A 23,666-nucleotide genomic window follows, 5' to 3' on the forward strand; every position below is an offset into this window, starting at 1 on the left:
TTCCTGCTCTTCAAACATGTTTATCACCGTGATACCTTTTGTGTAGTCTAATGATTCTATGCTAATTTTCAAACCCAGGAGCTATAGCTTGTAGATAGAAAGTGTGCTGGAGAAATATTAGACCGACAGGCCATATATACCGTTTTGTAAACCAACAGGGTGCTTTCAGAGTTTCTGTTGAGTAGGTGACCTTGAAATTGCGATACTGACCTCTGTGTGTGTTCTTGGTCTAGTACTGAAAATGGGAGATATCGAGAAGGGCAGGAAGATCTTTGTCCAGAAATGTTCCCAGTGCCATACAGTTGAAAAGGGAGGCAAGCACAAGACTGGACCCAACCTGAATGGCCTATTTGGACGCAAGACTGGACAGGCTGAGGGCTTCTCTTACACGGATGCGAATAAGAATAAAGGTAAACTTAAAGCTGTTCTTATGAGTTACTAGGGACAAAAATACTTGCTTCTCAGTGATAGTTCTAGGAAGTACTGAAATCTGCCAAAAAGTAAAATAATGTGGAGGACAAGAGTATAAATGTGTTTGTTATTTTGAAGACACTATCTTTTTTTTCTTCTCTCTAGGTATCACCTGGGGTGAGGATACTCTGATGGAGTATTTGGAAAATCCAAAGAAGTATATCCCAGGAACAAAGATGATTTTTGCGGGTATTAAGAAGAAGTCTGAGAGAGCAGACTTAATAGCATACCTCAAAGATGCCACTTCAAAGTAAAAGTTATCTGCTGCCTTATTTATTTCACAAAGGAGATGGCAATGGAAATATCTGTGATGAGATTGGTTTTTAAACTTTCTATTTTTACATGTACTGTGTCTAACCTTAAAATCTGTCTCACCCATCCGATAATGTTGCTCACGGTGGGTCACTGGAGTACACGCTTGTTTGGCAGCCATTAACTTAATGGAAACTATGTAATTGGGTTGATTTAAATGACTATAATGTTCAGTCATTCTTCATCATAGAATTAAAAAAAAAAAACAAAACAACAAAAACCCAAAACATTTCCGGCCTCTTCATTGTTTAAAAAAAAAAATAATCTATAAGTAATCAAATGCGTAATTGTCAGCAGCATAATAGCTTTGACAGCCCAACTCTTCCAGATTAAAAAGCAGGGTGGTTTTTGGCATCTTTTACCGTACATCTTCTGCTACCTTAAAGACTTTAAAAAAAAAAAAATACCCAAAACAACAAAGGCTAAAAAAACCAAAACACCCAAGATAATATTTTTCTAAATTTAATCAGTGCTAGGTGTTGTGGTATATATTAATCTGTCTAAAGCTTGCGATAAGAATGCATTTCATCTGACTTAAATTCTCTTTGTGAAATGGCAGTTGTGCCCAGCCACTTCTCTTTTATCTAGGGGAAGCATGTTACCTAATTTATCCAAACTTTGACAGCTGCATGCACCAATAGAGTATAACTCCCCTTCAGAAACATCTTCAGTTTTTTAAATGTTGCTTAAACCCTTTGTTCAGTAAATCTTCCAAAACCAGCCATTCTTAGTGTAATGAATAGAACAGAACAATATCCTCTTCTGCAAATACAAGTGCTAAAGACCAGGCGGAGAGTTATTAAATCTTCTTAATTCAGCAGAAACATTTACCTAAAATCTACTGTTGCAGGCAATTTCAGCTGAAGGGGTGCAGGAATGAATGTGCTCATAGACTGAAAGGAAACAGTCTTCCTGTGTGCCTGCCTGTAGCCAATGTCATTACTTCTGAAGGTTCTGTTTCACACAATGTAAAGCGGTATTTTTAATGTTTTAACTGCATTTTTTTCATACTAAGCAAATTGTTCAGATGAATGTATTTACTGTGTACCAACAGTAAGGCATAACTCGGAGCAATCAATACTGCAAATTAAAAAAAATTAAAGTCTTGTTTGCTGTATGTGTCTAAAATTAAGTGAAAAACAGTGAGGATGTAGAGAAAAGTTGTGTGTCCAGCTCTACATCACGAGGAAATGAGACAAGCGAAAGCTCAGCATAGAAAAAAGTAAATGCTGATGGAATTGGTCTGAGAGATACTTACAAGTGTGGTGAAGTTAGAAAGTATTTTGGACTAGAACTACTAGCAAAGCTAAGCTCCTCCACCAGTGTTCTCTTTAACAGCACTTTTGCTGTATTTCCCAAGTAAGATGAGAGAAAATTCAAAGGTGTAGCTGTGCTGTGGGATTGGCTGAGTTCGAGTTATGTCAGGTAGAATAGTGTGCTTAATGACTGAGTTGCAAAGGCCTGTTATTCAGAATTAATGAGTGAAAAGAATTACGGTTACTAACAAGTCTCAATGGTTGGTACCATATGTTTTGTGACTTTTTGCAAACTAATGTGCAAGCATTATTTCCTGCAAATGGAAGGGCAGACTTAATGTTAAGCAACAGCAGCTTCTTTACTAAAAGCTTGTTAAGAGGTGCCTTCAAGTTGTGGTAGTTAATGACTGTTCTAATTTTCAGAAGTGATGTTCATCATAGCACCTTTATGACTGTGCAGGACTTGGCTTTCACTGTGCCAAAACCCTGATAGACTAGTAGTAGATACAGAGTGTAACCTTACCCAGCTCTGTAGTCTTCTGAAATTATTATAGTGGATTGCATGGAGAGAGTTGACACTGTGTTCTGTCTGCACTTTCATGAGGTGACAAAAAACTTTGTGACCTCCAGGCTGCTCTTCTTCCCCAGCTGAGCTGGAGAAGAAGTGGACTGTAGAGAAGAGTATTTTGCAGTAAGGTAGCATTTAATTCTGCACAGGCAACAATTTACAAAAAGTTATCCATCATTAGAAAAACTCGTTCAGGAGAAAGCAGAGTGATCCTTTGTCCAAAGTAAGCAGGGGACGCAATTTCACTTGGCTTGTTCTGTCTGTGTACCTCAGAGGCCTTGGTACAAAGACAAGTGCAGCTTACACATACCACTGAAGATGGAGGAAATTGAACTTTTAACTTCTAGACTGGGGATGCATCCTTGTTTACATTTTAGGGAAAAGACCCTTCTGACCTTTAAAATTTCTACTTTGCCTCTATGTATGCAGCCCTAGACAGCAACAGCTTCCAAGATTTGTTGTTGTAGATGACTAGCAGCCATTTACCATTGGACAAACACAGTACTGTAGTATTTCTACTAGTGGATCAGTGAAGTAAGAGTATTGGAAGAAGGTTAGATTATCACTATAACATAGATAAGTGTTACTGTGAGTGCCTGGGTGGTTTATTGGAGGGTGGGAGGAAGGTGTCCAGATTGGTTGTGGAATCAAGCTTTAGTTCTTTGGTTTCTATTTTTATAGAGTAGGAGTGGGGTTTGCCTTTTGTTTCATGAAGTAGCAAGTTTAGTGTTTTTCTTTCTGATAGTGCTATCAGTCTAGACATTTGGTATTTCTGTACTTCCTTTACAGTTCCCAATTAGGGAATCAAGGCACCATTGCCAAACATTGCACCATCCCATAAAAATGCTTCTTGGCTATGAGTTTACAGATTTGATGGGGTATGCCTTTAAAACTGATCTTGTAATATTTTCACCTGTAGTTATGCAAATGCATGAAGATTGTCAATGTCAATAATGACTGGAAAAAAGGTAAAATTCAAAAGTACACTTTTTCACAGTATGACTTTTCAAAACCAAAATGAAACAGGTAGGATACTTTCAAAATTACAGACATTTATGCATCCCAGTAAAATTTAGTGATACAGAAGCTCTTTTTTATTTGGTCTTAACAATTCAAGTGTTTTTTGACAAGTCAACAGATCACTCTACAAACAGCTACATTTGGGAGAGTTCCATTCATAGCTGTCCATACAGTTGTAGGTAATCACTTCAGTTAAAGATCTGTTCATTTTAATAGACCTAGTCTTGTGTGGGATTATATAATGCTCTCCTTTTTTGGTATAAAATACAGTATCAGTGATCCAAAACAAATGTGATACATTGTACTTCTCTGATGGGGGAGAACAGAAATTAAATAGCTAATAGTTAAGAACTATTAGATATTCTAGTCTCTCATGTATATCAAAGGCCATTAAAGTGCACACATTTACCTTTTTAGTAACCTTCATCATTTGCTTTTATCTAAAACGCATCCTAAAAACTCTTCCAGGGCCAAAGCCAATAGAATTCTCTGTGTTACTGCATATAGGACAATTTGAACAGTTTCAAGCTGGTGTCCTGAAAATCAGGTTATTCTGGGAGGGGAGCAGCCCAGAACTAGCAGTAGAAAATGTTAACCCTGGGGAAAGGTGTGAAATCCTGTCCCCTTCCAGTGCTGTAATGGCTGAGTCAGGACTCCAGGTAGTTACCGCCATCTGCTCGTGATTCAGAACTTGCATGTAAGTACTTGCATGTTTTTTTCCAGGATTGTTGTTTTGATCTGAAGTACAGAAAATATCATGGTCACCTTTTGAATAAGTAGTTTCTGGTTAGAGGTCTCACAGGAGGTAAGAGACATGGATGACATGTTTGCTTCTGTGACAGGGTACAGATTCACATCGCCAAATTTCCAGAAGGCTGCATTAACCACCAAACTGAACGCGTGTGCTGGGAAGAAGATGCTCTATACCTCTGTTGGAGGTGTCATTATGCAAAAGGAGAGCCAGAAAAAAAATGAGCGAAGAATGAGCTAACTATAGCATAGTGTTCAAAACACATACCTTGGAGCAGGGGAGAAGGTGCGTTCTTTCCAGGTTGTTTATGCATTTAATTTTAAACAGTCTTGGATAACAATGAACCTGGCAGTGGAGATCAGAAGTCATTACTCTGCTGGTTTTACATCTCATTAACGCAGTTCACTGCAGCTTGCTCGGGCAATGTGAGCCCCTGCCTTGTTCCTTGCAGAATCACCCACTCTCCAGATGCATCTTCCCCTTCCTCATTCTTCATGTGTTAAAACATATTTTTGTATGTAAGACTGTTCTCCCTGTCTTACCACGCTGCCGGTCTTTTGGTCATAAGCCCTCACAAGTTGCTGACGGACCCTTACAATAATCTGCAGAAATTCACTGCTCATGTCCCCATTCAGTCGTGACTGTCTGGTGACAATTTCTTTTTAAGATGTCTGATGGTTCTTAATCTGTATGACATTGCGTTTTATTGATCTTGTTTAATTCTAAATTTTTAATAGAGCTAAAGCAGGTGAAAGTTTTTATGTGGCTTTTACCTGCAATATATCTCGGGATTTTTTTACTGTGAGCTGCAGCATGACAATGTAGGCATTCCCTGATGTGTAGTACTTCCAGACAAGTAGGAAAAATGCACCACATACACTGAATTTTAAAAATATTGTTGGTGTCACCTACATGTAGCCTCAAGAACGTGGTGCTGTCACCTGGGTTTCATTGCAGGAATGTGCCTATACTGACTGTAACCAGCCTTTCCCTGAAAGCGTTTGTACCATTTCTCCTTCTACTGCTGATTCATTGTTCGGAGAACAGAGAGGAATGGAAATCAGGTTTCTACATATCTTACCATGTTTCTTATGGGACCTTGTCATTTTATTTCCAATTATTCTGTCAGTTTACCTACTATTCCTATTAGATCTAGAGTTCTTCCCAGTGCTATTTTTAAAGGAAAGGTACCACATTTTCAACTCCACAGATTTGTGCCATAGTGACTGATTTTAATTCTGCTTCACATGTACAAATTGTCAGTGGTTATTTTACCCATCTGGTCTTTCTCTTCATTTTACCTGTTACAATTTATACTTCTTTTGTATTGGTTGAACTGCAGGCAGCTTCTTGCACTTCAGTATTCAAACATACTCTTTAATTTACACATCTCTTAACTCTGTGGACTGTTTTTTAAAGTTTTCAGGTAATGGCTTTATTTGAAAGTCCTTTTTTCATTGTCTTTTTCATTGTTTAAAATCTTTTTTTTTTTTTTTTAATTCACTGGAAAGGATTTTTTTTTTTTAATTATGCTTCACACAGTGGTGTTGTATTATTTTGTATACACCACTGGTTTGGACCCAGATATTCTTATGTATTGAACAAGGATTGTGTCCTTCATAGGGATGCCTGAGAAATAGTCTTTTCTTGTGAGCCTCAAACACATGCTTTCAAAAAGCAATCATGGTAAGTGCTGAGAAACTTCTGTAACTGGCACCATTTGTTCAGTTTGTTGCTTACACCAAATGAACAGGAGGGGGAGCCAATGTACTAAAAAGCTGCAGAAGAAATCAACATGCAGTTGAAGGTAATTTTGAACAAACCTCAGTCTGAAAGACGAAGTTCATTTGTACAAAAAGCAGTTTTACTGCAAGTGCTCAGCAAAAAGCGCTGGAGGTGATTAGTACAGCTGAATGCATTGACATGTCTGCAATAAGTTTAGGGTCTTCTGAATTCTTAAACTGATTCATGTTTCATATTTCATCAGGCTAGCTCAAGTTTGAAATAGCCGGTATTAAATTTCAAACTATTGAAATGGTAAAAGATTCAGTTAGAAAGCAAAATGTTTCTTTCTGACGACTCAAAGAATCTTAATCAAAAGTGGCAGTCTCTAATGCATACTCTGGTTCTGTTCCTACTGTGGAGCTCACATTGATATCATCAGTTGATGTATTATGCTTGAAATGGATATACAGATTGTAATATAGTTTCTCCACTAGCAGTTAGGTAGGAACATGATGACCTTTGTTAGTAAAAATGCACTTTAATTCTGGTTTTAGTACTGTTTTATGGATGGTGTTTGTCGATAGACTCAAATTACTCCAAAAACCATGATAGGTTTTGTAATACAAGTATAACTGAATACTAACACTGTTACTATTTAGGGTGCTAGGAAAACTAACACTTGTAGCATTGAGTCAGAATTTTACTTAGCTGGGATATTTCTCATGGGGATATCAATGTTAATTTAACTATCAGTATGGATTTTCTGGCACATGCCCGAACATGAAGCCTTTGCAGCTCTTCAAAAGACCATGTTGCCTTCATATCAATCCATGGTCTATATGTGTTGGAAGTTAAGCTTGTTTTCAGTGCCTATCAGGAGCAGTGTGATCAGACATTAAAAATTTAGCTCATATGTGTGTTTGCTGTCACTCTGAATTCTCAGAAAGATGACATCTCTCTGTACACCACCATGCAATGACACATCAGAAACAACTCCCCACAAAAAGAAGTAATCCAAAGGGAGAGCTTTGCAGTTGAAAGATACTTCCACATCAGAAAATCTATCAAGAACATAGAGGAGCCTTCTACAAATGAACAAGGTCACAAGATAGAAATCAAGATGACACACATGAAGCAAAGAAAGGGGAAACAAAGTGGAAATGGAACAAAGTTAGTACAGGATGAAATATTACATATTCTCATCACATGTTCAGCAGTTGCAAAGACTATGCTTGTGCTTTAACCTATTGAGTAGATGCCAGGTATTGCAGTATGAAAGGAAAAGCAGTGGAAACCCAGAAGCAATAAAAACCAAACTTGCCTACCTTCAGCTGAAGGTTTGGCAACTCTCTGTGTGTTCAGTGAATATTCCTTTGGTTGGATGCCTTTAATTTTGTTGCAGCTCTGTGAAGTCATCCAATTGATGCTACCTGGCTCCAGCAGTCTGTACTTCGCTTCCACCGATTTTAGTGATATATATTCCACATTAGCAAATCAGCCAGCTGAAAAATGGTGTGATGTTTACTCAGTGCACATATCAAATGATGTTTTGCAGCTCTGATCCTTCTGTAAGACTACAGCCTAATGTACCCACTTAAGCAACATGCTTGAGTTACACTGCAGTGGATGGTATAGCTTTAAATTTTGCTCCAGCTTCAACTCTTACCTGAAAAGTAGAGGTCAGTAATCTTCAGTAGTTGTGGTGAACATAATATAGATGAAAGGGCAACAAGAAGGGCTCTAGCATGGGAGAGAGTAGTCATGCAGTAGTCAGCATGAAAAACAGCCTTTGTTCCTTAGCCAGAATATATAAAAAGCATTGATGGGGAGCATGACCTAAATTACATTTACATTGCAGATTTTTTTTTTTTTTAATTTAAGGATGCTAGTTCTCTGTGCTGCTCTGTGCCAATCCAGAACTCAGTTGAAAGTCAAGTCATCAAGAAAGTCATCAACAAGTGAAGATAAAAAGACCCAAAGCCCAGTGAATCCACATCTTCTACACTGCCATCTGTCTGACTAACTGTCTGGCTCTTTAACACCAATTTTCAGCTTCTAGATAGTGCAGCCTGATGCTTTGACTGATCAGGTTAGCTAAATTTATGTTTTTCTCTCAGAAAATGGTTTCCAATAACCTTTTTTTCATTATATCGAGATTTTAAGAGAACTGTTCTTTTGGTAAAGCAATTGATTTTATTTTTCTCATATCAATCAAATCAGCGCTGTGTATGTGACCGATGGTATCACCAGGAAAGCAGGAGAGGGGAAAAGTCACAGCGAAGGCTGCTCCCACTGCCTACAGTGAGCTGGGATAGTCCCCTCCAAGGGTTTCACATCACAGCCCAGAGACAGCACCATCATGAGTTGTACACCCATGACAGTTTGGTGCCTGGCAGCTGGGGTGTTTCTGTTATGGCTGTGAAACACTCCTACAAAGCTGGGGCTCTGGGAAGCCTTTCCCGGTCCCCTTTTTGTGATCTAATCACATCGAGTCTATGCCCACTCCTACTGGGGTAGAAAAAGGGGATGGAGTAAGAGACAGAAACTGTTACCAGTTTGTGCACTGTGGTGTAGGGGTTCAGTCTGGGAGAGTTTCCAATTTGTGCTGGTGTGGTGAGAGATGTTTTGCCACCCAGAGTTATCTTTAATCTTGATCTTCTCACTGTCTATTACCGTTAACGTCTCTGATACCCCACACCTCCCCTCACTGCAGCTCCTTTTCCTGCACGGCTGCAGCAGTAACCTCCACCAGGTCTTGAGCACATTTGACTTCCAAAAGGCAGACAGTCTCCACTGATCTTCCAGGTGGGTGTGATTTTCTTTCTACTATGTTACAATTTCCAAACATCCTTTCTTTCTAACCTTAGGGTACAGATTTTGGCTCTTACTTTAAAGAGCAGCACAGGATGCTCTCCTGAACAGTGTTTTCTTAGCTAGTCTTTTGATTTCTCCAGGTCTTTCTTGGGCAATCCAATCACCCTTGTATGTTTTACTGAAAGAATTGGGCTCCTCGTTTTCTGTAAGATCTTCTAAGTTTGGGGGGTGGGGGTATTTATGGGTTTGGGCTTTTGTTTGTTGGTTGGTTGGTTGTTGCTTTGTTTGTTTGTTTGTTTTGCAAGAACTAATAGGTTTTAATTTAGTCTCTGAATGGCCAAGCCAGTCCCTTCCTCATGAGAGAAGAATATAATACTATAATCCTATTTCTCTGACTGCATGAAGGTCACTCTGAGGGACTTCAAATCTTGGGCAATTATTGGGTAAGAATTTCTTATTACTTCATCTGCAGAAGTTCCCTTTATTGATGCACATCATATACTCACTTTCTCTTCATTTATGGACCCAATGTAATTTGAGAGCTTGTAACTTCACTGAAAATAGTAGTAGATATCAAGCGTACCTTTTAGGACAGCACTCAACATCAAGAGGTTTCAAAGGCAGCTTTCTTAGGTTTCAGTAGCACAGGTGCATAAGACTAAACAAAAGCTTTATAAAAACACAACAAGAATCTTTAACTTGGGAGTTTCATATTAGAACAAGAAGATATTAATGAAATTCTGAAATGTTTGACCCTCTGGTGACCCATCCTGGTTTCTTTGCCGTCTTCAGCTATTACATGTCTCTGGAGAATCAAATATATGGCTGTAGTGATTGCTAAAACATTCAGCTAGCAGGTGATTGTTTTAAGCTATTTTTAAGGGAGTTCCTACATGAACAAAATAGCTTGTTCATTTTTCTTTTATTTTTGTTTTACTGAGGCCCTTGTCTCTCTCTCAAACACCTTGAGGGTGGTAGAGGAGGGAGAGGGGCTAGTGCACTCTGACCACTGTATAGAGCCCTTTTCCATAGCTGTGGATGTACCTACCCCATATAGGTGGGACTTCCTCTTTTTCCTGTGACTTGTTCATGGCTACTGTTTCTTTCCAGCCACAGAGGAGGAGACCCTCTCCCTTTTGTAAAGCCACCTTTTGAAGGAAGGTCTGGTATTTTGTTGCCTAAGCCCGTCTTTTCCAGTAAATGTGTACTTGAGTAGGTGGAACCAGTCTGAGTTTGTACACTCTTGTGCCTGTCTCTGAAAATGTTTCTTTGCAAGTTTTAAGTGGTGCAGGGGTTTAACTGATGAACGGGAGCAGAGTTTTCACTACTCTCAGGAGTGGTATCCACTTACAGTTGTAAAATTAAATGTTTTGAACTTTTTAAATGTGCACAAATATGCAATTTGCAAGTAGGTGGAATTTTTCTGTCTTGCCAAGCTTTGTAGCAATTACATAGAGCTACAGGCAATTTTTAAGTATTGAATAGGGTTTGATTGGTTCAAAAATGCTAGGGTTTTTCTCTTATGCTTTAGTGGATATATAAGACTGTGAACCTGCCATTATGTCTTCAATCACAGAAAATGCAAGTGCCAGTAAGTCCACGCAATGTGTACAAAGCCTGCCAGAGGTGTGAACTTAACTGTTTATTTCTTGTCAGTCTCAGGAAATTCAAGGTCTTAAAAAATTACAGGTGTCAACTAGAAATTAATGTGGCCATATGCCTCACACGCGTCTGCCTAAAGTTTAGTTCCTACACCCAGACTTCATTGGAGAGGATTTACTCTCCATATTTGCCTTGGTTTTAGTTCCCTGTTACCATGACCAACATGAGAAACCTCTTCTGGGCATTGTATTGGCTGGGAAAGTTGGGTGTAGACCACCGTATTAAAGCATCTCAATAGGGGCTTGCAAAGCTGGTGTATCTGTATCTCGGGCCTGAAGGTTTGGGCTTTTGTTTTTCAGCTTTGATTGTTTCTTGCCAGTATGTCCTTTCCTGGATTATTTCTCTTTAGCTTCAAAGCTTGCCTCAGAAAAGCTCAGAGGTCAATACTTGTATTCTTTGTTTGAATTCCATTTTATGGAAGATGTAGGAGAGGCAGTCCAGTACTTAAAAAGAAGTTAATGTTTTGCTGCTGTTGCCTTGAATCTCTTACAGCAAGAAAAGGTAATTTAATGACCGAAGCAACAACTTTGGTTAGAAAGACATCCTACACCTGGAATCCCAGATTTATGTCCTAGAGGGATCAACTCTTCATCCTTCATTTATCCAGCATTAAATAGTCTTTTTGGAAAGAGCTTGTCTGCAGTGAATGGATGATGAACCTCCCTCCATAGGTCCTTCTGAAAAAGTTGTGGTTTCTCTATTCTTTCCGAACAAAGTCTTGTCTTGGTATTGCTCTGCTGTTTGCTCGTTGAGTACTATCAAAAATATATATATGTTCTATATTCTCTCGCTGCTTCACAGTGTATGTATAGATAACTAGAGATTAAAAGTCTGCACAATATAAGTTGCTACAATAATAATTACAGACTCAGTGCACTGAGTGATTTTATTTTTTTTAGCTAATGGTCCCTAGCAGTTCAGAACTGATAAATAGGATGTTGGATAAAGACATCTGGCCCAGAACAATGTTTTCAGCAATCCTGTTTTTGCAGCTCCTTTCCTACTATTCATGTGCATTTTTCCGATCTGCGTCTGAAGCTCAGGAGGAAAATAATCAGCTTTTGTGGGATTTAGACATTACAGTGCTCCTCTATTTCTAAGCACTCAAGTAATAAAGTCTTTGGTAATCATCTCCAGCATACAGTATTACAATCTTTCCAAAGCTGTCATTGCTGTTAAGTTTAATGGCTACTCTACAACTTAGAAGCAGCTATGAAAATCAAAATGGATGGCACTACAACTACAGACTGAAATCCAGAAAGCTGTAATTCTTGCTCCAAGAAAAATATTGAGTGCATTAGCAGAACATGACTTCATTAACAGCATTAAAAGTTATCATTTACGGGAAGGCAAGCTCTACTTTGGCACGTACTTCAGCAAATGACAACAACTTCTTGAAAATTTCAACTAGCGTGCATAGACAGCTAGTTTAGGGCAGCAAGTCTAAAAGCATTTAAGATTACAGAAGTGCTCTTTAGAATAATATGAAGAATTGTTATTGCACTCATTTTTTTCATTTTAAAAAGACATTTTGCAGAATGCTTAGTGTATACTGATGTTCATATATAATTAAAACCACAGGCATGTCTCCTAGCTAATTATGTTGCCCAGTATCTTTCTAAAAACATTGTCTTTTATACTCTTCTATTTTCTTCATAGTAGGAAAGAAACATATTCTAAATTTTGCTCCTTCATGGCTTTTACAGTTTTGCTTACAGTTGACTCGATTTTGGGACGGGGCAGGGGGTGGATTGCTTCCTTCTGCTTCTCATCCATCCTCATCTTTATACATGAAACCTACATAATTCTCGTCAGTCCTTTCCACAACACTGGCTGAATTTGTTGATGATGTCTTATTTCTATCCAGCCAGCAGTGAGCCCTCTCCTAGGCTGCTGCTACACAGAGATTTAGCTTTTGTGACATTATCCATTCTGGGAACAGCAGGACAGATTTCTTGGACTTCTGCAAGCCACCTATCTGAAATAAGAATATACCACACTGCAGCTCAAAGACTGCTATTGTTTCCTTAGCCAGCAAAATAATATTGATAATATTTCTTAGCTTTTGACAATTTATATTTTTTTCTCTTCAGTGTCATGATTGTTCCATGAATAGCTGCTATAATTTTGATTTAGGACAGCATCATTCAATATTTCAGAAAATCAGGATCAATTTCAATTAGGCTTTTCCAATTATCTTTTACTTACAGGAAAAAAATCAAAGTGGGTAGGAATGCTATTGTGTGTCTACGGATTTCTTGTTTACAATTGTAAGGCTTGACTCTCTTCTGGTTTACAGTGATACAAATGAGACATAAATGTAAGGCACAATGTAAATGTAGACTGGTATAAAAGCACTGGGGAGAGAGGAAAGAATTTGGGCCTAAGGTGGGCAAAATGGAGAGTATTTAGATGCGGGTAGAGTGCATGATCTTCAAAGCAGAGGAGTCAAAGACAGGTCCATGAATCCAAAGCGGACCAGGAATCTGAACTCAAATCCTGCAGCAAAGCATGAGAGGCAGCTGGTTTGATGTCCCTGCACAGCCATGCCACAATTATATGTTTCAGATATGCCTCTTCAGGCAGGAAGACATACAGGTAAGACACTTGACAGAGAGAAAGGGAACATAACCACGTAATTAATACAAGCCTTCCCTGCACCTCCTGAGAAAGGAGAGAAAGGCAGACAGGCTGTTCCCATGTCCTCACTGGTTCTGGGTGGCTGCAGAGACCAAGCAGACCTCACCGTAGCTTAGAGTACCCAGGGGGGTTCTAGAAAGCAGGAAAGCCTCTCAGCAGCTGCGATGCCTGAGGTGCTGCAGATCCACCAGGACCTGCCTTCACTGTGCTCAGGCTTGGGAGCAGCTGGCGTAAAGCAGACTTCTCTCCCACGCAGTTTGAGAAGTTGTGCAAGCCTCGTGTGCTGTCACCACATCCTAACAGAGCCAATAGCCTCTTCTGTGATAGAGCTGGGCGCTGTCGTCATACTAAAAGGGATGAAAAATGAAGTTTAAAGAAATGTGAGCAGAAAGCAGGAAAGTAAATAAAATCAAGCCTGCTCTTCAGTTCATTACAGTGAAGAGAAAAGAGTGGGGACGAGAAATCAGCAAGTTCTTGAGGGAAGGAGGAGGGTACTACATCAGTTAACAGTGGGAACTGAAAATGCACAATATTTGTGCCTCAAATATTCACCTTGTTGCTCACATCTAGTTTTCCACCAATGTTTTCAACAATAAGGACCATCAAACACCACCACATATATACACAAAATCTTGTATTCTGGAAAAGGTATTCTCTTCCTCAGTCACTACAGACCACCCTGTGGCACTAAAGAACTGCCTGTGCAATGCAAGGAGCTGTTCCCTCTTGCTGCCTACCAGCACTGGATGCATGTATCTATCCTTGCTGCCAGTTACTGAACACGGGCTTTGGCACCCCTGACCGAGCTGCAATGGCACCAGAAAAGCCAAGTTTCCTCAAGTCACTGAAAAATCAGCTACATAATTCACATTTGGCAAAGCTGTGTGGAGGAAAGAACGTACAAATCGGGGGGGGGGGGGGGGGGGGGTAGCTGGTGTGCTCCATGTCCAGCACCTAGATGGAGAAATGCACAGGTACTGAAGGAAATAAAAGGATGAAAGGAAAGGAGTAAGGGAAACATGGAAGGGGCTGAGGGGAAGGTGAAGAGACTTTATGGGGGGAAGAAAGGTCCTCAAGACTCCTTCCTTAGGAAGGAGAGAACAAAGGACTGGAGATAGTCAAGGGAAGGAAAGCTGGTGAAGTGATCAGATGGAAATTAGGGATGCAGACCTGATGATCTTTACTGGGGAGACAGTGCTGAAGGGAGACAAAGTCATAAGGAAAGCTTAAGACTTTAGGAAGGAGCAAAGCATATGCAATTTAAAAGGACTGAAGAATTTCCATGAAAAGTGTGAGAGATTAAAAAGGCTGCAGAAAATTCACCCAGACATAAAAGGATGATGCAGGAGAAACAGAAAGTAAGAATCAGAGCAGGACTAGGATGTTATTGGCTCTGTTTCAATGAGCGTTTGGCCCATCCAGCATTCTGCTCCATGCATGAGTGACTAATGGCTTGTTTCCTTCCCTAGATTCTGTTATTTTGAATACAGTCTATACCAGTCCATTTTTTTTTTCATTTTGAAAAGCTGACTGATCTTGTACTTGTGCAGCTGAAAGTGCATAAAAATTCAAAAAAGTAGTCTTACAGCAAAAAGCAATATTACAATAGTGAAGCGCTGTACCTCCATAGGCAGCAGCTGCAGGAATTGAGTCTAATTTTCACTCTGATCAGCTCTTCAGATGAGCATTTTTACATGCCTTTGGTCTCATTCTGTGCAATAACTGAGGTAACAACTGAAAACTATGGAAAAGCTTCACATTATTAATTATGTAGTTACTTCATTAGTGATTAGAACATATATAGCAGGAGGACATATATACACACTGAAACAATTATAAATTACTCAGTTGAAACCACATTTACCAAAATGTCTGAGCCAAATTATCCTCTGGGTTTGAGCTTTGTATATTATTTTTCCATACAGATGTGAATCCTTTATGTTCTTTAATTTGTTCTCATGTAGAAGAAAGAGAACACCCATGATCCCATTTTCTTTGGAGGAATTTCAGACCAATGAGTATATCTGGTAGCACTAAAGAACTCATTGAGCTAAGCTTTATTTGCAAACTCATAAAATGACAGCAATTCTTGGAAGCATCTTTCATTGCTGAAATTGATAGTCCTATAGTGTCATCTTCTGAATAAAGTTGCTTTGGAAATATGTAGTGGGGAAAATTACTACCCAAGCTCTATTTGTGTTCCTTTTAATAATATTGACCTACAGTTCAGTAATAACAAAAATGTTGCTTATATGTAAATATATAGAACATTTCTATCCTCTGATAATAAATAAATGTCTAGGAACATCTGAAGCACAGGTTTAATTGCAACTGGAAATGAAGTTTTAAAGAAGTTCTCATGCCTCACAGGGCAGGCCCATTACTGGGTTTTTGACAATTATATTGTCATTTCTGATCAGCTTCCTCTATTTCTGGAATTTGTGCTTAGGAGAAGGCCTGGTTAAAAGGATGTTTCAGCAACCAAGTAAGAACTCCTTTAGGAAGCAATGTTTCCATACTCCAAGGTGACAGCAGAAATAGGATCTTCTACTATTCTCTTCTGCCATAGGCTTGCTCAGGCTTTTCACTCTAAGGATTAGGTATACCTGTGCTCCACAATGCAGCGCGATGTAAAGATCTCCAGACTAATTGTTAATGAGCTAGCATTGCTATCAAAGAAATAAGAGCTGCATTAGCAGAGCACTTCATGAGAGCCAAGTTCTCCTGCTGAGAAACTAGCTTGGATGCCTCTACTCATTTAATACTAACTAGGTCAGGCGTCACAGCCAGGTACCGTCTTCTGGCGCGGAGATATGGGCAATGTTTCTGCAAGAAAGAGCACTGACCGCATCCCCAGGTGATTCACCAGGTGAGCCTGCCTGCTGGCCATAATCATGTGGTGGCCCTGTGGCCTTCCAAAAGACGTGGTTGCTCATGAGTGACACAGCGAGGCCGAGAGACCTTTGCATCTTTGGCTTCTGACCAAACTCCTCCATGAGATGAGAGGCAGGCGAGTGGTAGCGGCTGACTGGGAACATCAATCTGGGTATTGATTTGTTTCTTTCTCCAGCCTGAGCAGAGCAGGATCCTGCCCCTCCTTTTGAAGGGAACTGGCTGCGTGGGGGCCCAAAGCAGAGCAGCATGTGTCAAGCGCTGGTGGAAACGCCTGGGGAGGCTCTGCAGTCATTCCAGCCAACGCTTTGCCCACCACCTTGAGCAGTGCTATCGATTTTGCTCCATGCTCTTGCCATCAAGCTGAGTCAATACTCAGTTCTTCTAAAAGCTGCGTTACAAAAATGTCAGCAGAAGATCCGCTTCACCTCCACACATTGTTCAGAAAGCTCGTGGGATTAGCTAGGCCTAATGCAGTAGGACAGTATATAATCTTTCTCTTCGATTGCTGGAAATGTTTTGTTATGCCAGGCTCTGCCTGTCCTGAGAGAGAAGAGTTATTCTGCCAAATTTCATACTGAGTGAGTGCAGTTCTATAAATCAGCCTTAATGCTTAGCTTATTAGAACTACAGGCAAATAAAAGAAGGCTAAATGAGCCATACTGGGTATTTAACTATGTATGAGGTACAATTCAAGCAGCACAAGGAGTGTGTGTTGGACGTACTGTCAGTGGACTCAGTAATGAAGCTGTTTACTGGGGAACACTCACTTTCCTTTAGCCAAATGACATGACTGTGATGCTGCAAGTTTTACAGTGCAGAAATAAACTTGAAAATCTAATTTAACACTGATCACAGACCATAACATTTATCTTAAGGTAAATCACTTTCCTCTAGACAACAGCAATTAATGTTTAGACATAGAGGTATAATGGACAGTTCAAAAAAAGAGTAATGTCTTCATCCCTGTGTCTCATAAACTCGTTGTCCAGAATGTACATAGCTCTCCTTAACCTTCAGTGATGCCCTCTGCAGAACTTACTGCAAGTGTTCCAGACATTTGCTTCTTAAGGGATGATCAAAAATATAATGAGATGAAAATGGTTGTGATTTATTCTTGAAGCTGTTTGTTGCAAGATTCTGACCCAGATTCAGCTCTCCTTAGGGCAGTTTTGCACTGCGCTCTGGGCAGAATGCCCTTGAAAAGGGCAGAACTGGTGGTGTGTTTGTGGACTATAATCCAAGGTGTCTTAAGCAGCAAAAGTCAAACTCTGCTTGCTCTGTGAAATTATTTTTAAAAGTCAGAAAAAGCTGAAGGCAAAAAAAGTATTTAGTCTGTAAAGAATATGCTGTCTAAAATCTGTTGAGATCATGTTTAGTAAACAGTGCATTAACAAGAAATCAAAGTGATTCCTCCAATAAACCTGAAATCAGACCTTACTGTTGAAAAAAAAAAAAAGAGGAGATTAGCCATTCTAACTAGTACCGTTTGGGTTTGCACTTTGGTACTGATGCTGAAAGTGCCAAGTTGGCACTCAGAGTCCAGCTTTACAAACATGGCCCTAATTTTACCTTTTGCTGAAATGCTCTGTAACATAATGGGGCTCTCATTTCCTTTTTCCTGAGAGATGGGCTTTTGTCATCCTAATTCTGCTAAGAAGAAGAAAGGCTCGTAGGAAACATCACCATCTCTGCTGGCTTTAGCTTATACCTAAAACTTACTGTTCTTCCTCCAGCCTGTTCTTTCTGCATTCTCTTTCCTCTCATCCCACTTTCATTTCTCTTCTTCACCCTTCTCCCTCTCCCTCTCCTTGAGCAGATGGGACTGCACACCTCTGTGACACCTGGATTAGAGAGCTGTGCCTTAAAGAGGCTGAATGCTAATGCCAGCTCACCAGATTTCACAGGCTGTGGATTTGACCTAGCTGCAAGGGTGCAAGGAGTGCTGCAGCAGCACAAGCCTCATCTGTATCTCTTGCGCTTTCACTCTGCTGCGTCCACTTCGTTTTGTCTTTGCAGAAACACAGCTAATTTCTCAACAGCTCCCCAGGGGAAGACCGTGCTGTCTGTTCTTTTCTAGAAACTCTTTTCAGACATGCTTCAGCCACTGGGATGATCAAATAAGTGCATCAATAAGGATTCCTGTCTCACTGCTGCCAGACCAGACAAATTCATCTTGATACAGAGAAAATCAAGTTTGTTTGTTTGCTTTCCCTCTGTGTGTCTTACACACAGACATGTACACATATATAGCTTCCTACCTGTTGTTTCTCATCCCTCTGGGCCTGATTGTCACACTGGCAGGCTATAGCATGATGGAAAGAAGTTTCCATTCCTGTATGATTAGAGTTGTCCAGTGACATTCCACATCATGAAAGAGAGCCAAGATCCAAAGCATCCCCCACAATCTGCCATTTGTGGCTGATAAGCTGCACTGTGCGTTGGAAATATCAGCAGTGGTTGTATTCCCCTGCCAGTAATGAAGCTGTTCTTCAATGTTTGGCCTGAGTTGCCTCTCTATCTGTCCTACGACTGAGCAGGCAGTAGTAGCTGGACTCAGCACTGCAAACTACGTTTAACTATTTAGTGTCATTCAGAGAGATGGTTGTGCTAGCCCTGCTCATTCAGCTGGCCAAAATTAGCCCAGCGCTTGCCACACAAATATCTTTCACTTAGAGGGTACTATACAGGAATGTAAGAGCACTGTTAGGACTCTTCTACACCTATCTGTTAGAGGAGGCCAGCACAGCCAATCTGCAGAGCCTGGGGCCTAATTCTTCAATGCGAGTGAAGCTGAGGTGGAAACATCTCCCCACACTTCAGCTCATGCAGAAGTCAGAATGGAGAAAACATTTGCTGTAACTCATAGCAGAAGTAGACTATAGACAATCCCAAACTGCAGGTAAGTGCATGTTACAAGGTTAGGTAAGCATGTCGAAAGATTCAAAGTCTGATGCAAAATGTATGGTTTCTATTAGCGTCACAGTTTTGGCTTTCCTCATCAGAAAATAAATAGTTTTGTATGTTCCTCAGTGGAAGATTTTAAAACAAGAGTGAAGCAGGTGTGCTGTGCAAGTGTCAGTAATAATCCCCATACTCTCTCTGCTGCCAGTGTCCTTGGGAGCTGAGATGGGATCAACATTTTTCCTCCTTTAATTATGTAATTTTTAATTTGCTGGCAGTTCATAAGGAAGCCGCTAGCCTGAAACAGCTGCTGGAGCTGTGTAAAATTAACCTGAGCCATGTCTAGGCTCTAGCAGACGGGTGCTGCTCTGCACAAGCTGACGCATTTGGTGCTGACATCCCATCTTGAAGCTGAGTGCAGAAGGCTGAAAGCTGGATATGCCCTGGAGATCAGTATGTCCTGACTTCCTCTGGGTTTATCTTCTTAGGCCTCACAGAGATGGATTTGCGGGGGGAAATCAGGAGGAGTGTAATTCTCCTCGTCTATAAGTACCATAGTGTATTTTGTACCATGAGATGGGGAAGTGACTGTGGCAGGCACTGCTTTCTCCCCCAAAGTGCCATCGTGACTGCTTTATAACTAACCCTGAGCTATGGACACATAGATGAGATACCTTTGGAAAACCCTAACTACCTCCTACTCCCCACTGTCCACCCTAAAGAACGTGACACAGTTTCTTAGGGCAAATCTGCCCTGGCTGGAAAATTTACCCCACCCAAACCACAAGGTGATTCCTGTGTTAGCAAAGGTGGTTTGCCCTGAGAACAGTACCTTGTGTGCTGTTGGTCTAGGGCGGCTACCTCTGGGCTTTTGCCTGGAAATTTTTATCTCAGGGCAAGATTGGTTAGTGCTTTTGCTCTGGTTTTACCTGTTCTCTGATTGGTGTTATGCAGTCTCCAGTGCTCCTGATGCAGTGCTTGGCTGCAGTTTGCCAAATAGTCATTCTGTCCTGTCAGTCTGCATGCTCTTATTTCAAATTAAGGCTGTGTTTCATGGGGAAAATCAGCAACGTTATGGTGAGTCAAGAAGAAGTATTGAAGTCAGTTGGCATAACTTATAAAGGGAGAAACCTGCATGTTGAAGAATTCATCCAACAAAATGCCTCTGAATCAATTCAGAGCAGTCTTTCACCAAGGAATAAATCTATGAGGATTAAAGACCACTTTAGTCTCATTAGGACCACTGTAATCCTAAATGAGGACACCCATTTGGGGCTTTAATGCATGTTGGTTTCCCATGGTCAGATGAATTGGCTTAATTTACCAAGCGTCCCCTTGCAGACAAACCCTAAGTCCCCTTTGTTTTGCACTTTTGCGGTGTCCTACAACAAAGGACTGCTGCGTCACACCTGCTACCCCACATGTACCCAATCCTCTTTCCTTCTCTAAGTCACTGACTCATCCCTTTTGTCAACTCTTGACTCTCTTTGTAAAGTTTTGTACGCTGCAAGCTATATAAAGAAAGAAATTGCATTCAACTGTATTAGCAAGCAGCCTGGAGGGGTTTTGGTTTGGTTTGGTTTTTTTTCTGTACACTGCCAGAAACCAATTTTCCCAGATCTTCAAACTTTCTGAAATACTTGACTCACATTCCTGAATTATCAGGACTACTTCATGGTCATGTTTTACTCCTTCATTCACTGTGTTCTTTATAGAGCTGATCTTTTTTTTCCAAAATTATTTAGATGATGCTACAATTAGCATATTTCACATAGAACTAGCAAGTCCATCTACTCTCTCACTGTAATTGGAGAGAAATGTAACACATTTGAAAATAAATAGCCCAGGCATGAGGTGGTTTTGTGGAACAATACAGAACAAGTGGGTGGACAGGAATGTGGAAATAGAGCCAGGATTCTGAGTCATAAAAATTGGCTCATCTCCATCAGCTTGCTAGAGCTACAATAGCTTCAACTGTTGCATTTGGCAATGAGCTATAAAATCGTAAAAATATGTAGTATAAGGAGAAATGTGTCCTTCTAAGCTGTTCTTTCAGTGGATTTCTGCTGGCAGCAGCACAGCTTCAGAAACAAAAGATCTAAACTTAGGTTTCTGTAGTTGCACTCTTACAGCACAGGAACTGTGCAGAAGCGGGGGATGGGGGGGTCTCTGTGATAGCTAGAATGACTGGAGATATACAGGAGGTAAATTAAGAGATTTCTTCATACTGTAGTGATCTGAATGATCAGGAAATACAATGGCTCATACCAAGACTTTATGATTTGTAATTTTATGCCATTGAGCAATGGCAAGAGAGTAATATTGAAAAATTCCTTTTATTTTTTTCCCTGTCTTGCTAGGACAGCTGCTTCTTTTCCTGATAAATTCTGGAGTACTGTTTTAAAAAATGCCAACATATCTTTAGAAAAATCAGGACACAGGTTCCAAATTCAAGGTGCTGTTGGAAGTAGTAATCCCATCCTGCCAGTTATCCCTAACTTCATATGACCAGTCTCCTATACCACAGCTTCTGTTTATAATTTCTCACAGGCAGATTTCTGGTTTGTGTAAATTGGTTGGGCTCCCTTGGCATCTTCCAGGAGATCATGGGCAGTGCTCAATAAAGAACGAGGCACCTAAAATCTGCTTCAGCCATCATTTTGTTAGCACTAGGAGGAGAAAATCAGATCTTTGTGGCCCAGCTTCCTGCTGTAGCATCTATGGACAGAAATGTGTCTTGAATCAAGACCTTGTCTGCTTGTTTGTTGCTGTTTAAGGAAGTCAGGTCATAAATCCAGTTATTCATATCAATCTTTATTTGAGAATTTTGTTCATCTTTTCTATTTTTCTAAAAGTCAAAAGATTTTATGACAGCTTAGAAGGATCTCATCATAGCTGTGCTACATTTATTAGTCAGAAGTCTGATAAGATGTGGCCTTTTCTCCTCATGACTCTCCAAATACATTCTTCCACTCATTTATTTGCTGCTTCTGGCTGACAGCAGCTCTTCAAATGGCTTAATATAGCATGTAAATATCATGAATTTGCAAAACATGGAGCATCAAAGAAGAGAATTATGATGTACTGTGTCCTCCCTCATTTCTCAGGCTAATATAAAATGTCATATGCTTCTGTTACTGAATTGGAAACAAGTTGTTGCTTTTCTTTAAATTTAGTTTATGGTAAAAGGCTAAAAGTACTCCCACACACTTACATGGGAAATATTATAAGTATGAATCATCTTCATTGCATTTTCTTCCTCCCTGATGTTAGCAGTAGGGCTAGCAATGAGGTTGTGTGTGCTGTTCCATTCCTTCATGGATGTCTGATGGCTGGGATTGGGGCCAGTACTTGGTTTTCACAGTTGTCAGCTGAGTTTCACACTTACATTACTCCTATACCCAAATCAGCAGGACAAAAGCATTTATGCAGAGCTCTACTGAGCTGTTAGTGTAAGGGCTATTATTAGGATAGTGTCGGGAAGCAAGACTCATTTTTCATTTATTATTGAATGAAGTATCCTGACAAAATTCTTTTGTGTAGCTAACTCAGGTTCCCTACAATGAATGATGCAACAGTCACCTGCATTGCCATTGATCATGCAGAGGTAGACCACAGGAATACTGGAGGACCAGAAGTTGCTCAGAATTGTTAATGTTGATACAGCTGAGATGTCTGTGGCCTTTCAAATGATATCTGCAGCTCAGGGGAGACTGGGTAAGGAAGAGTCAGAATTAAGAGTCTGAGAACTTGCACAGTGCCTCCCCCCTCAGATGTGATGGGCCTTCTGGGCTCAGTGCCCAGGAAGAGCCGCCAGGGACTGCCATCATCACTTATCTGCAGACAGAAGGACATGAGTAATGCTTTGGATGTCACCCCACACCTCTCCCGCTGCGAAGTGGTGGTGCTGCTGCAGCACAGCCACAATCACCCCCTGGAATCCAGGGTGGCAGCAGGAATGCTGTCCCAGTCACATTTTGCATCTCTGACAAACCTCTGGGCATAAGTGACACTTTGGGCCTGGCTAAGAAGAAATACAGAGCTGAGCCTGAAGTTTTTTTCCCTAGATTTTCAGTGGTTCTTCTGTTATTTGGAGTACCACGCACCTCCAATCCTTTGCCAGGTTCTCACTTCTATTGGTTCTCACTGTCCTGTGTATAAGGATGCTAAGTGTGCACACTCTTCTTCGTGGGTTATTTTTCTAAGAGAGAAAAAGAAAGAGCAGGTTGGTTTGGGGTTTTTTCACTTTCATGTCTTAAGAAAATAAAGTCTTTGTCAAAGAATTTTGAACAAGTTGGCCAGTTTCAGCAAAAGGGGTGGCTGGGCAGAGATCTCAGAGGCATGAAGATCTGACAGGTGACTGGATGGGGGCAAGAAAGAGGGAGCAGCAGGAGGAACTTAGCTGAGATTTCTCTCTGACAGCAGCTGGTTAACCAGTGACTGTGCCTGTATCTCTTCATACCATGTGCTTGCTCGTGCTCAGCAGGAAGCCTGAAGGCTGTAAACGAGGGACGTAAGTAGATCTTTGGATGTTTTATGAACACATCAAGGGACTGCAGGAGGAGCTTGAGGGGGAGGAGGATTTAGGAGAGACAAAGATTGGGGGCACAGTGTTGGCAGTGTTGCAAGAAGCATAGGTGAGAGTTGGGTT

At 40.5% G+C, this 23,666-nt stretch overlaps 1 protein-coding gene across 1 annotated transcript; it reads left to right on the top strand.

Moving 5' to 3' along the window:
- Nucleotides 1-237: 237 nt before the first annotated feature.
- LOC104838060 (cytochrome c) lies at nucleotides 238-1,174 on the top strand. The gene is made up of 2 exons (XM_010577589.1): nucleotides 238-410; nucleotides 577-1,174. Exons 1-2 carry the CDS (start codon nucleotides 242-244, stop codon nucleotides 723-725), a joined length of 318 nt encoding a protein of 105 aa, XP_010575891.1. The 5' UTR covers nucleotides 238-241; the 3' UTR covers nucleotides 726-1,174.
- The last annotated feature ends 22,492 nt before the right edge of the window (nucleotides 1,175-23,666 follow it).

This window comes from Haliaeetus leucocephalus, unplaced genomic scaffold (genome assembly GCF_000737465.1).
Source record: "Haliaeetus leucocephalus isolate CR32 unplaced genomic scaffold, Haliaeetus_leucocephalus-4.0 Scaffold566, whole genome shotgun sequence".
Classification (NCBI taxonomy): Eukaryota; Metazoa; Chordata; class Aves; order Accipitriformes; family Accipitridae; genus Haliaeetus; species Haliaeetus leucocephalus.

What these genes read in the sequence shown, in the direction of transcription:
- LOC104838060 (XM_010577589.1), top strand. Translation starts at nt 242, where the DNA reads ATGGGAGATATCGAGAAGGGCAGGAAGATCTTTGTCCAGAAATGTTCC. An exon ending in GGATGCGAATAAGAATAAAG is followed by an intron (nt 411 to 576) that starts GTAAACTTAAAG and finishes TCTTCTCTCTAG; the next exon opens with GTATCACCTGGGGTGAGGAT.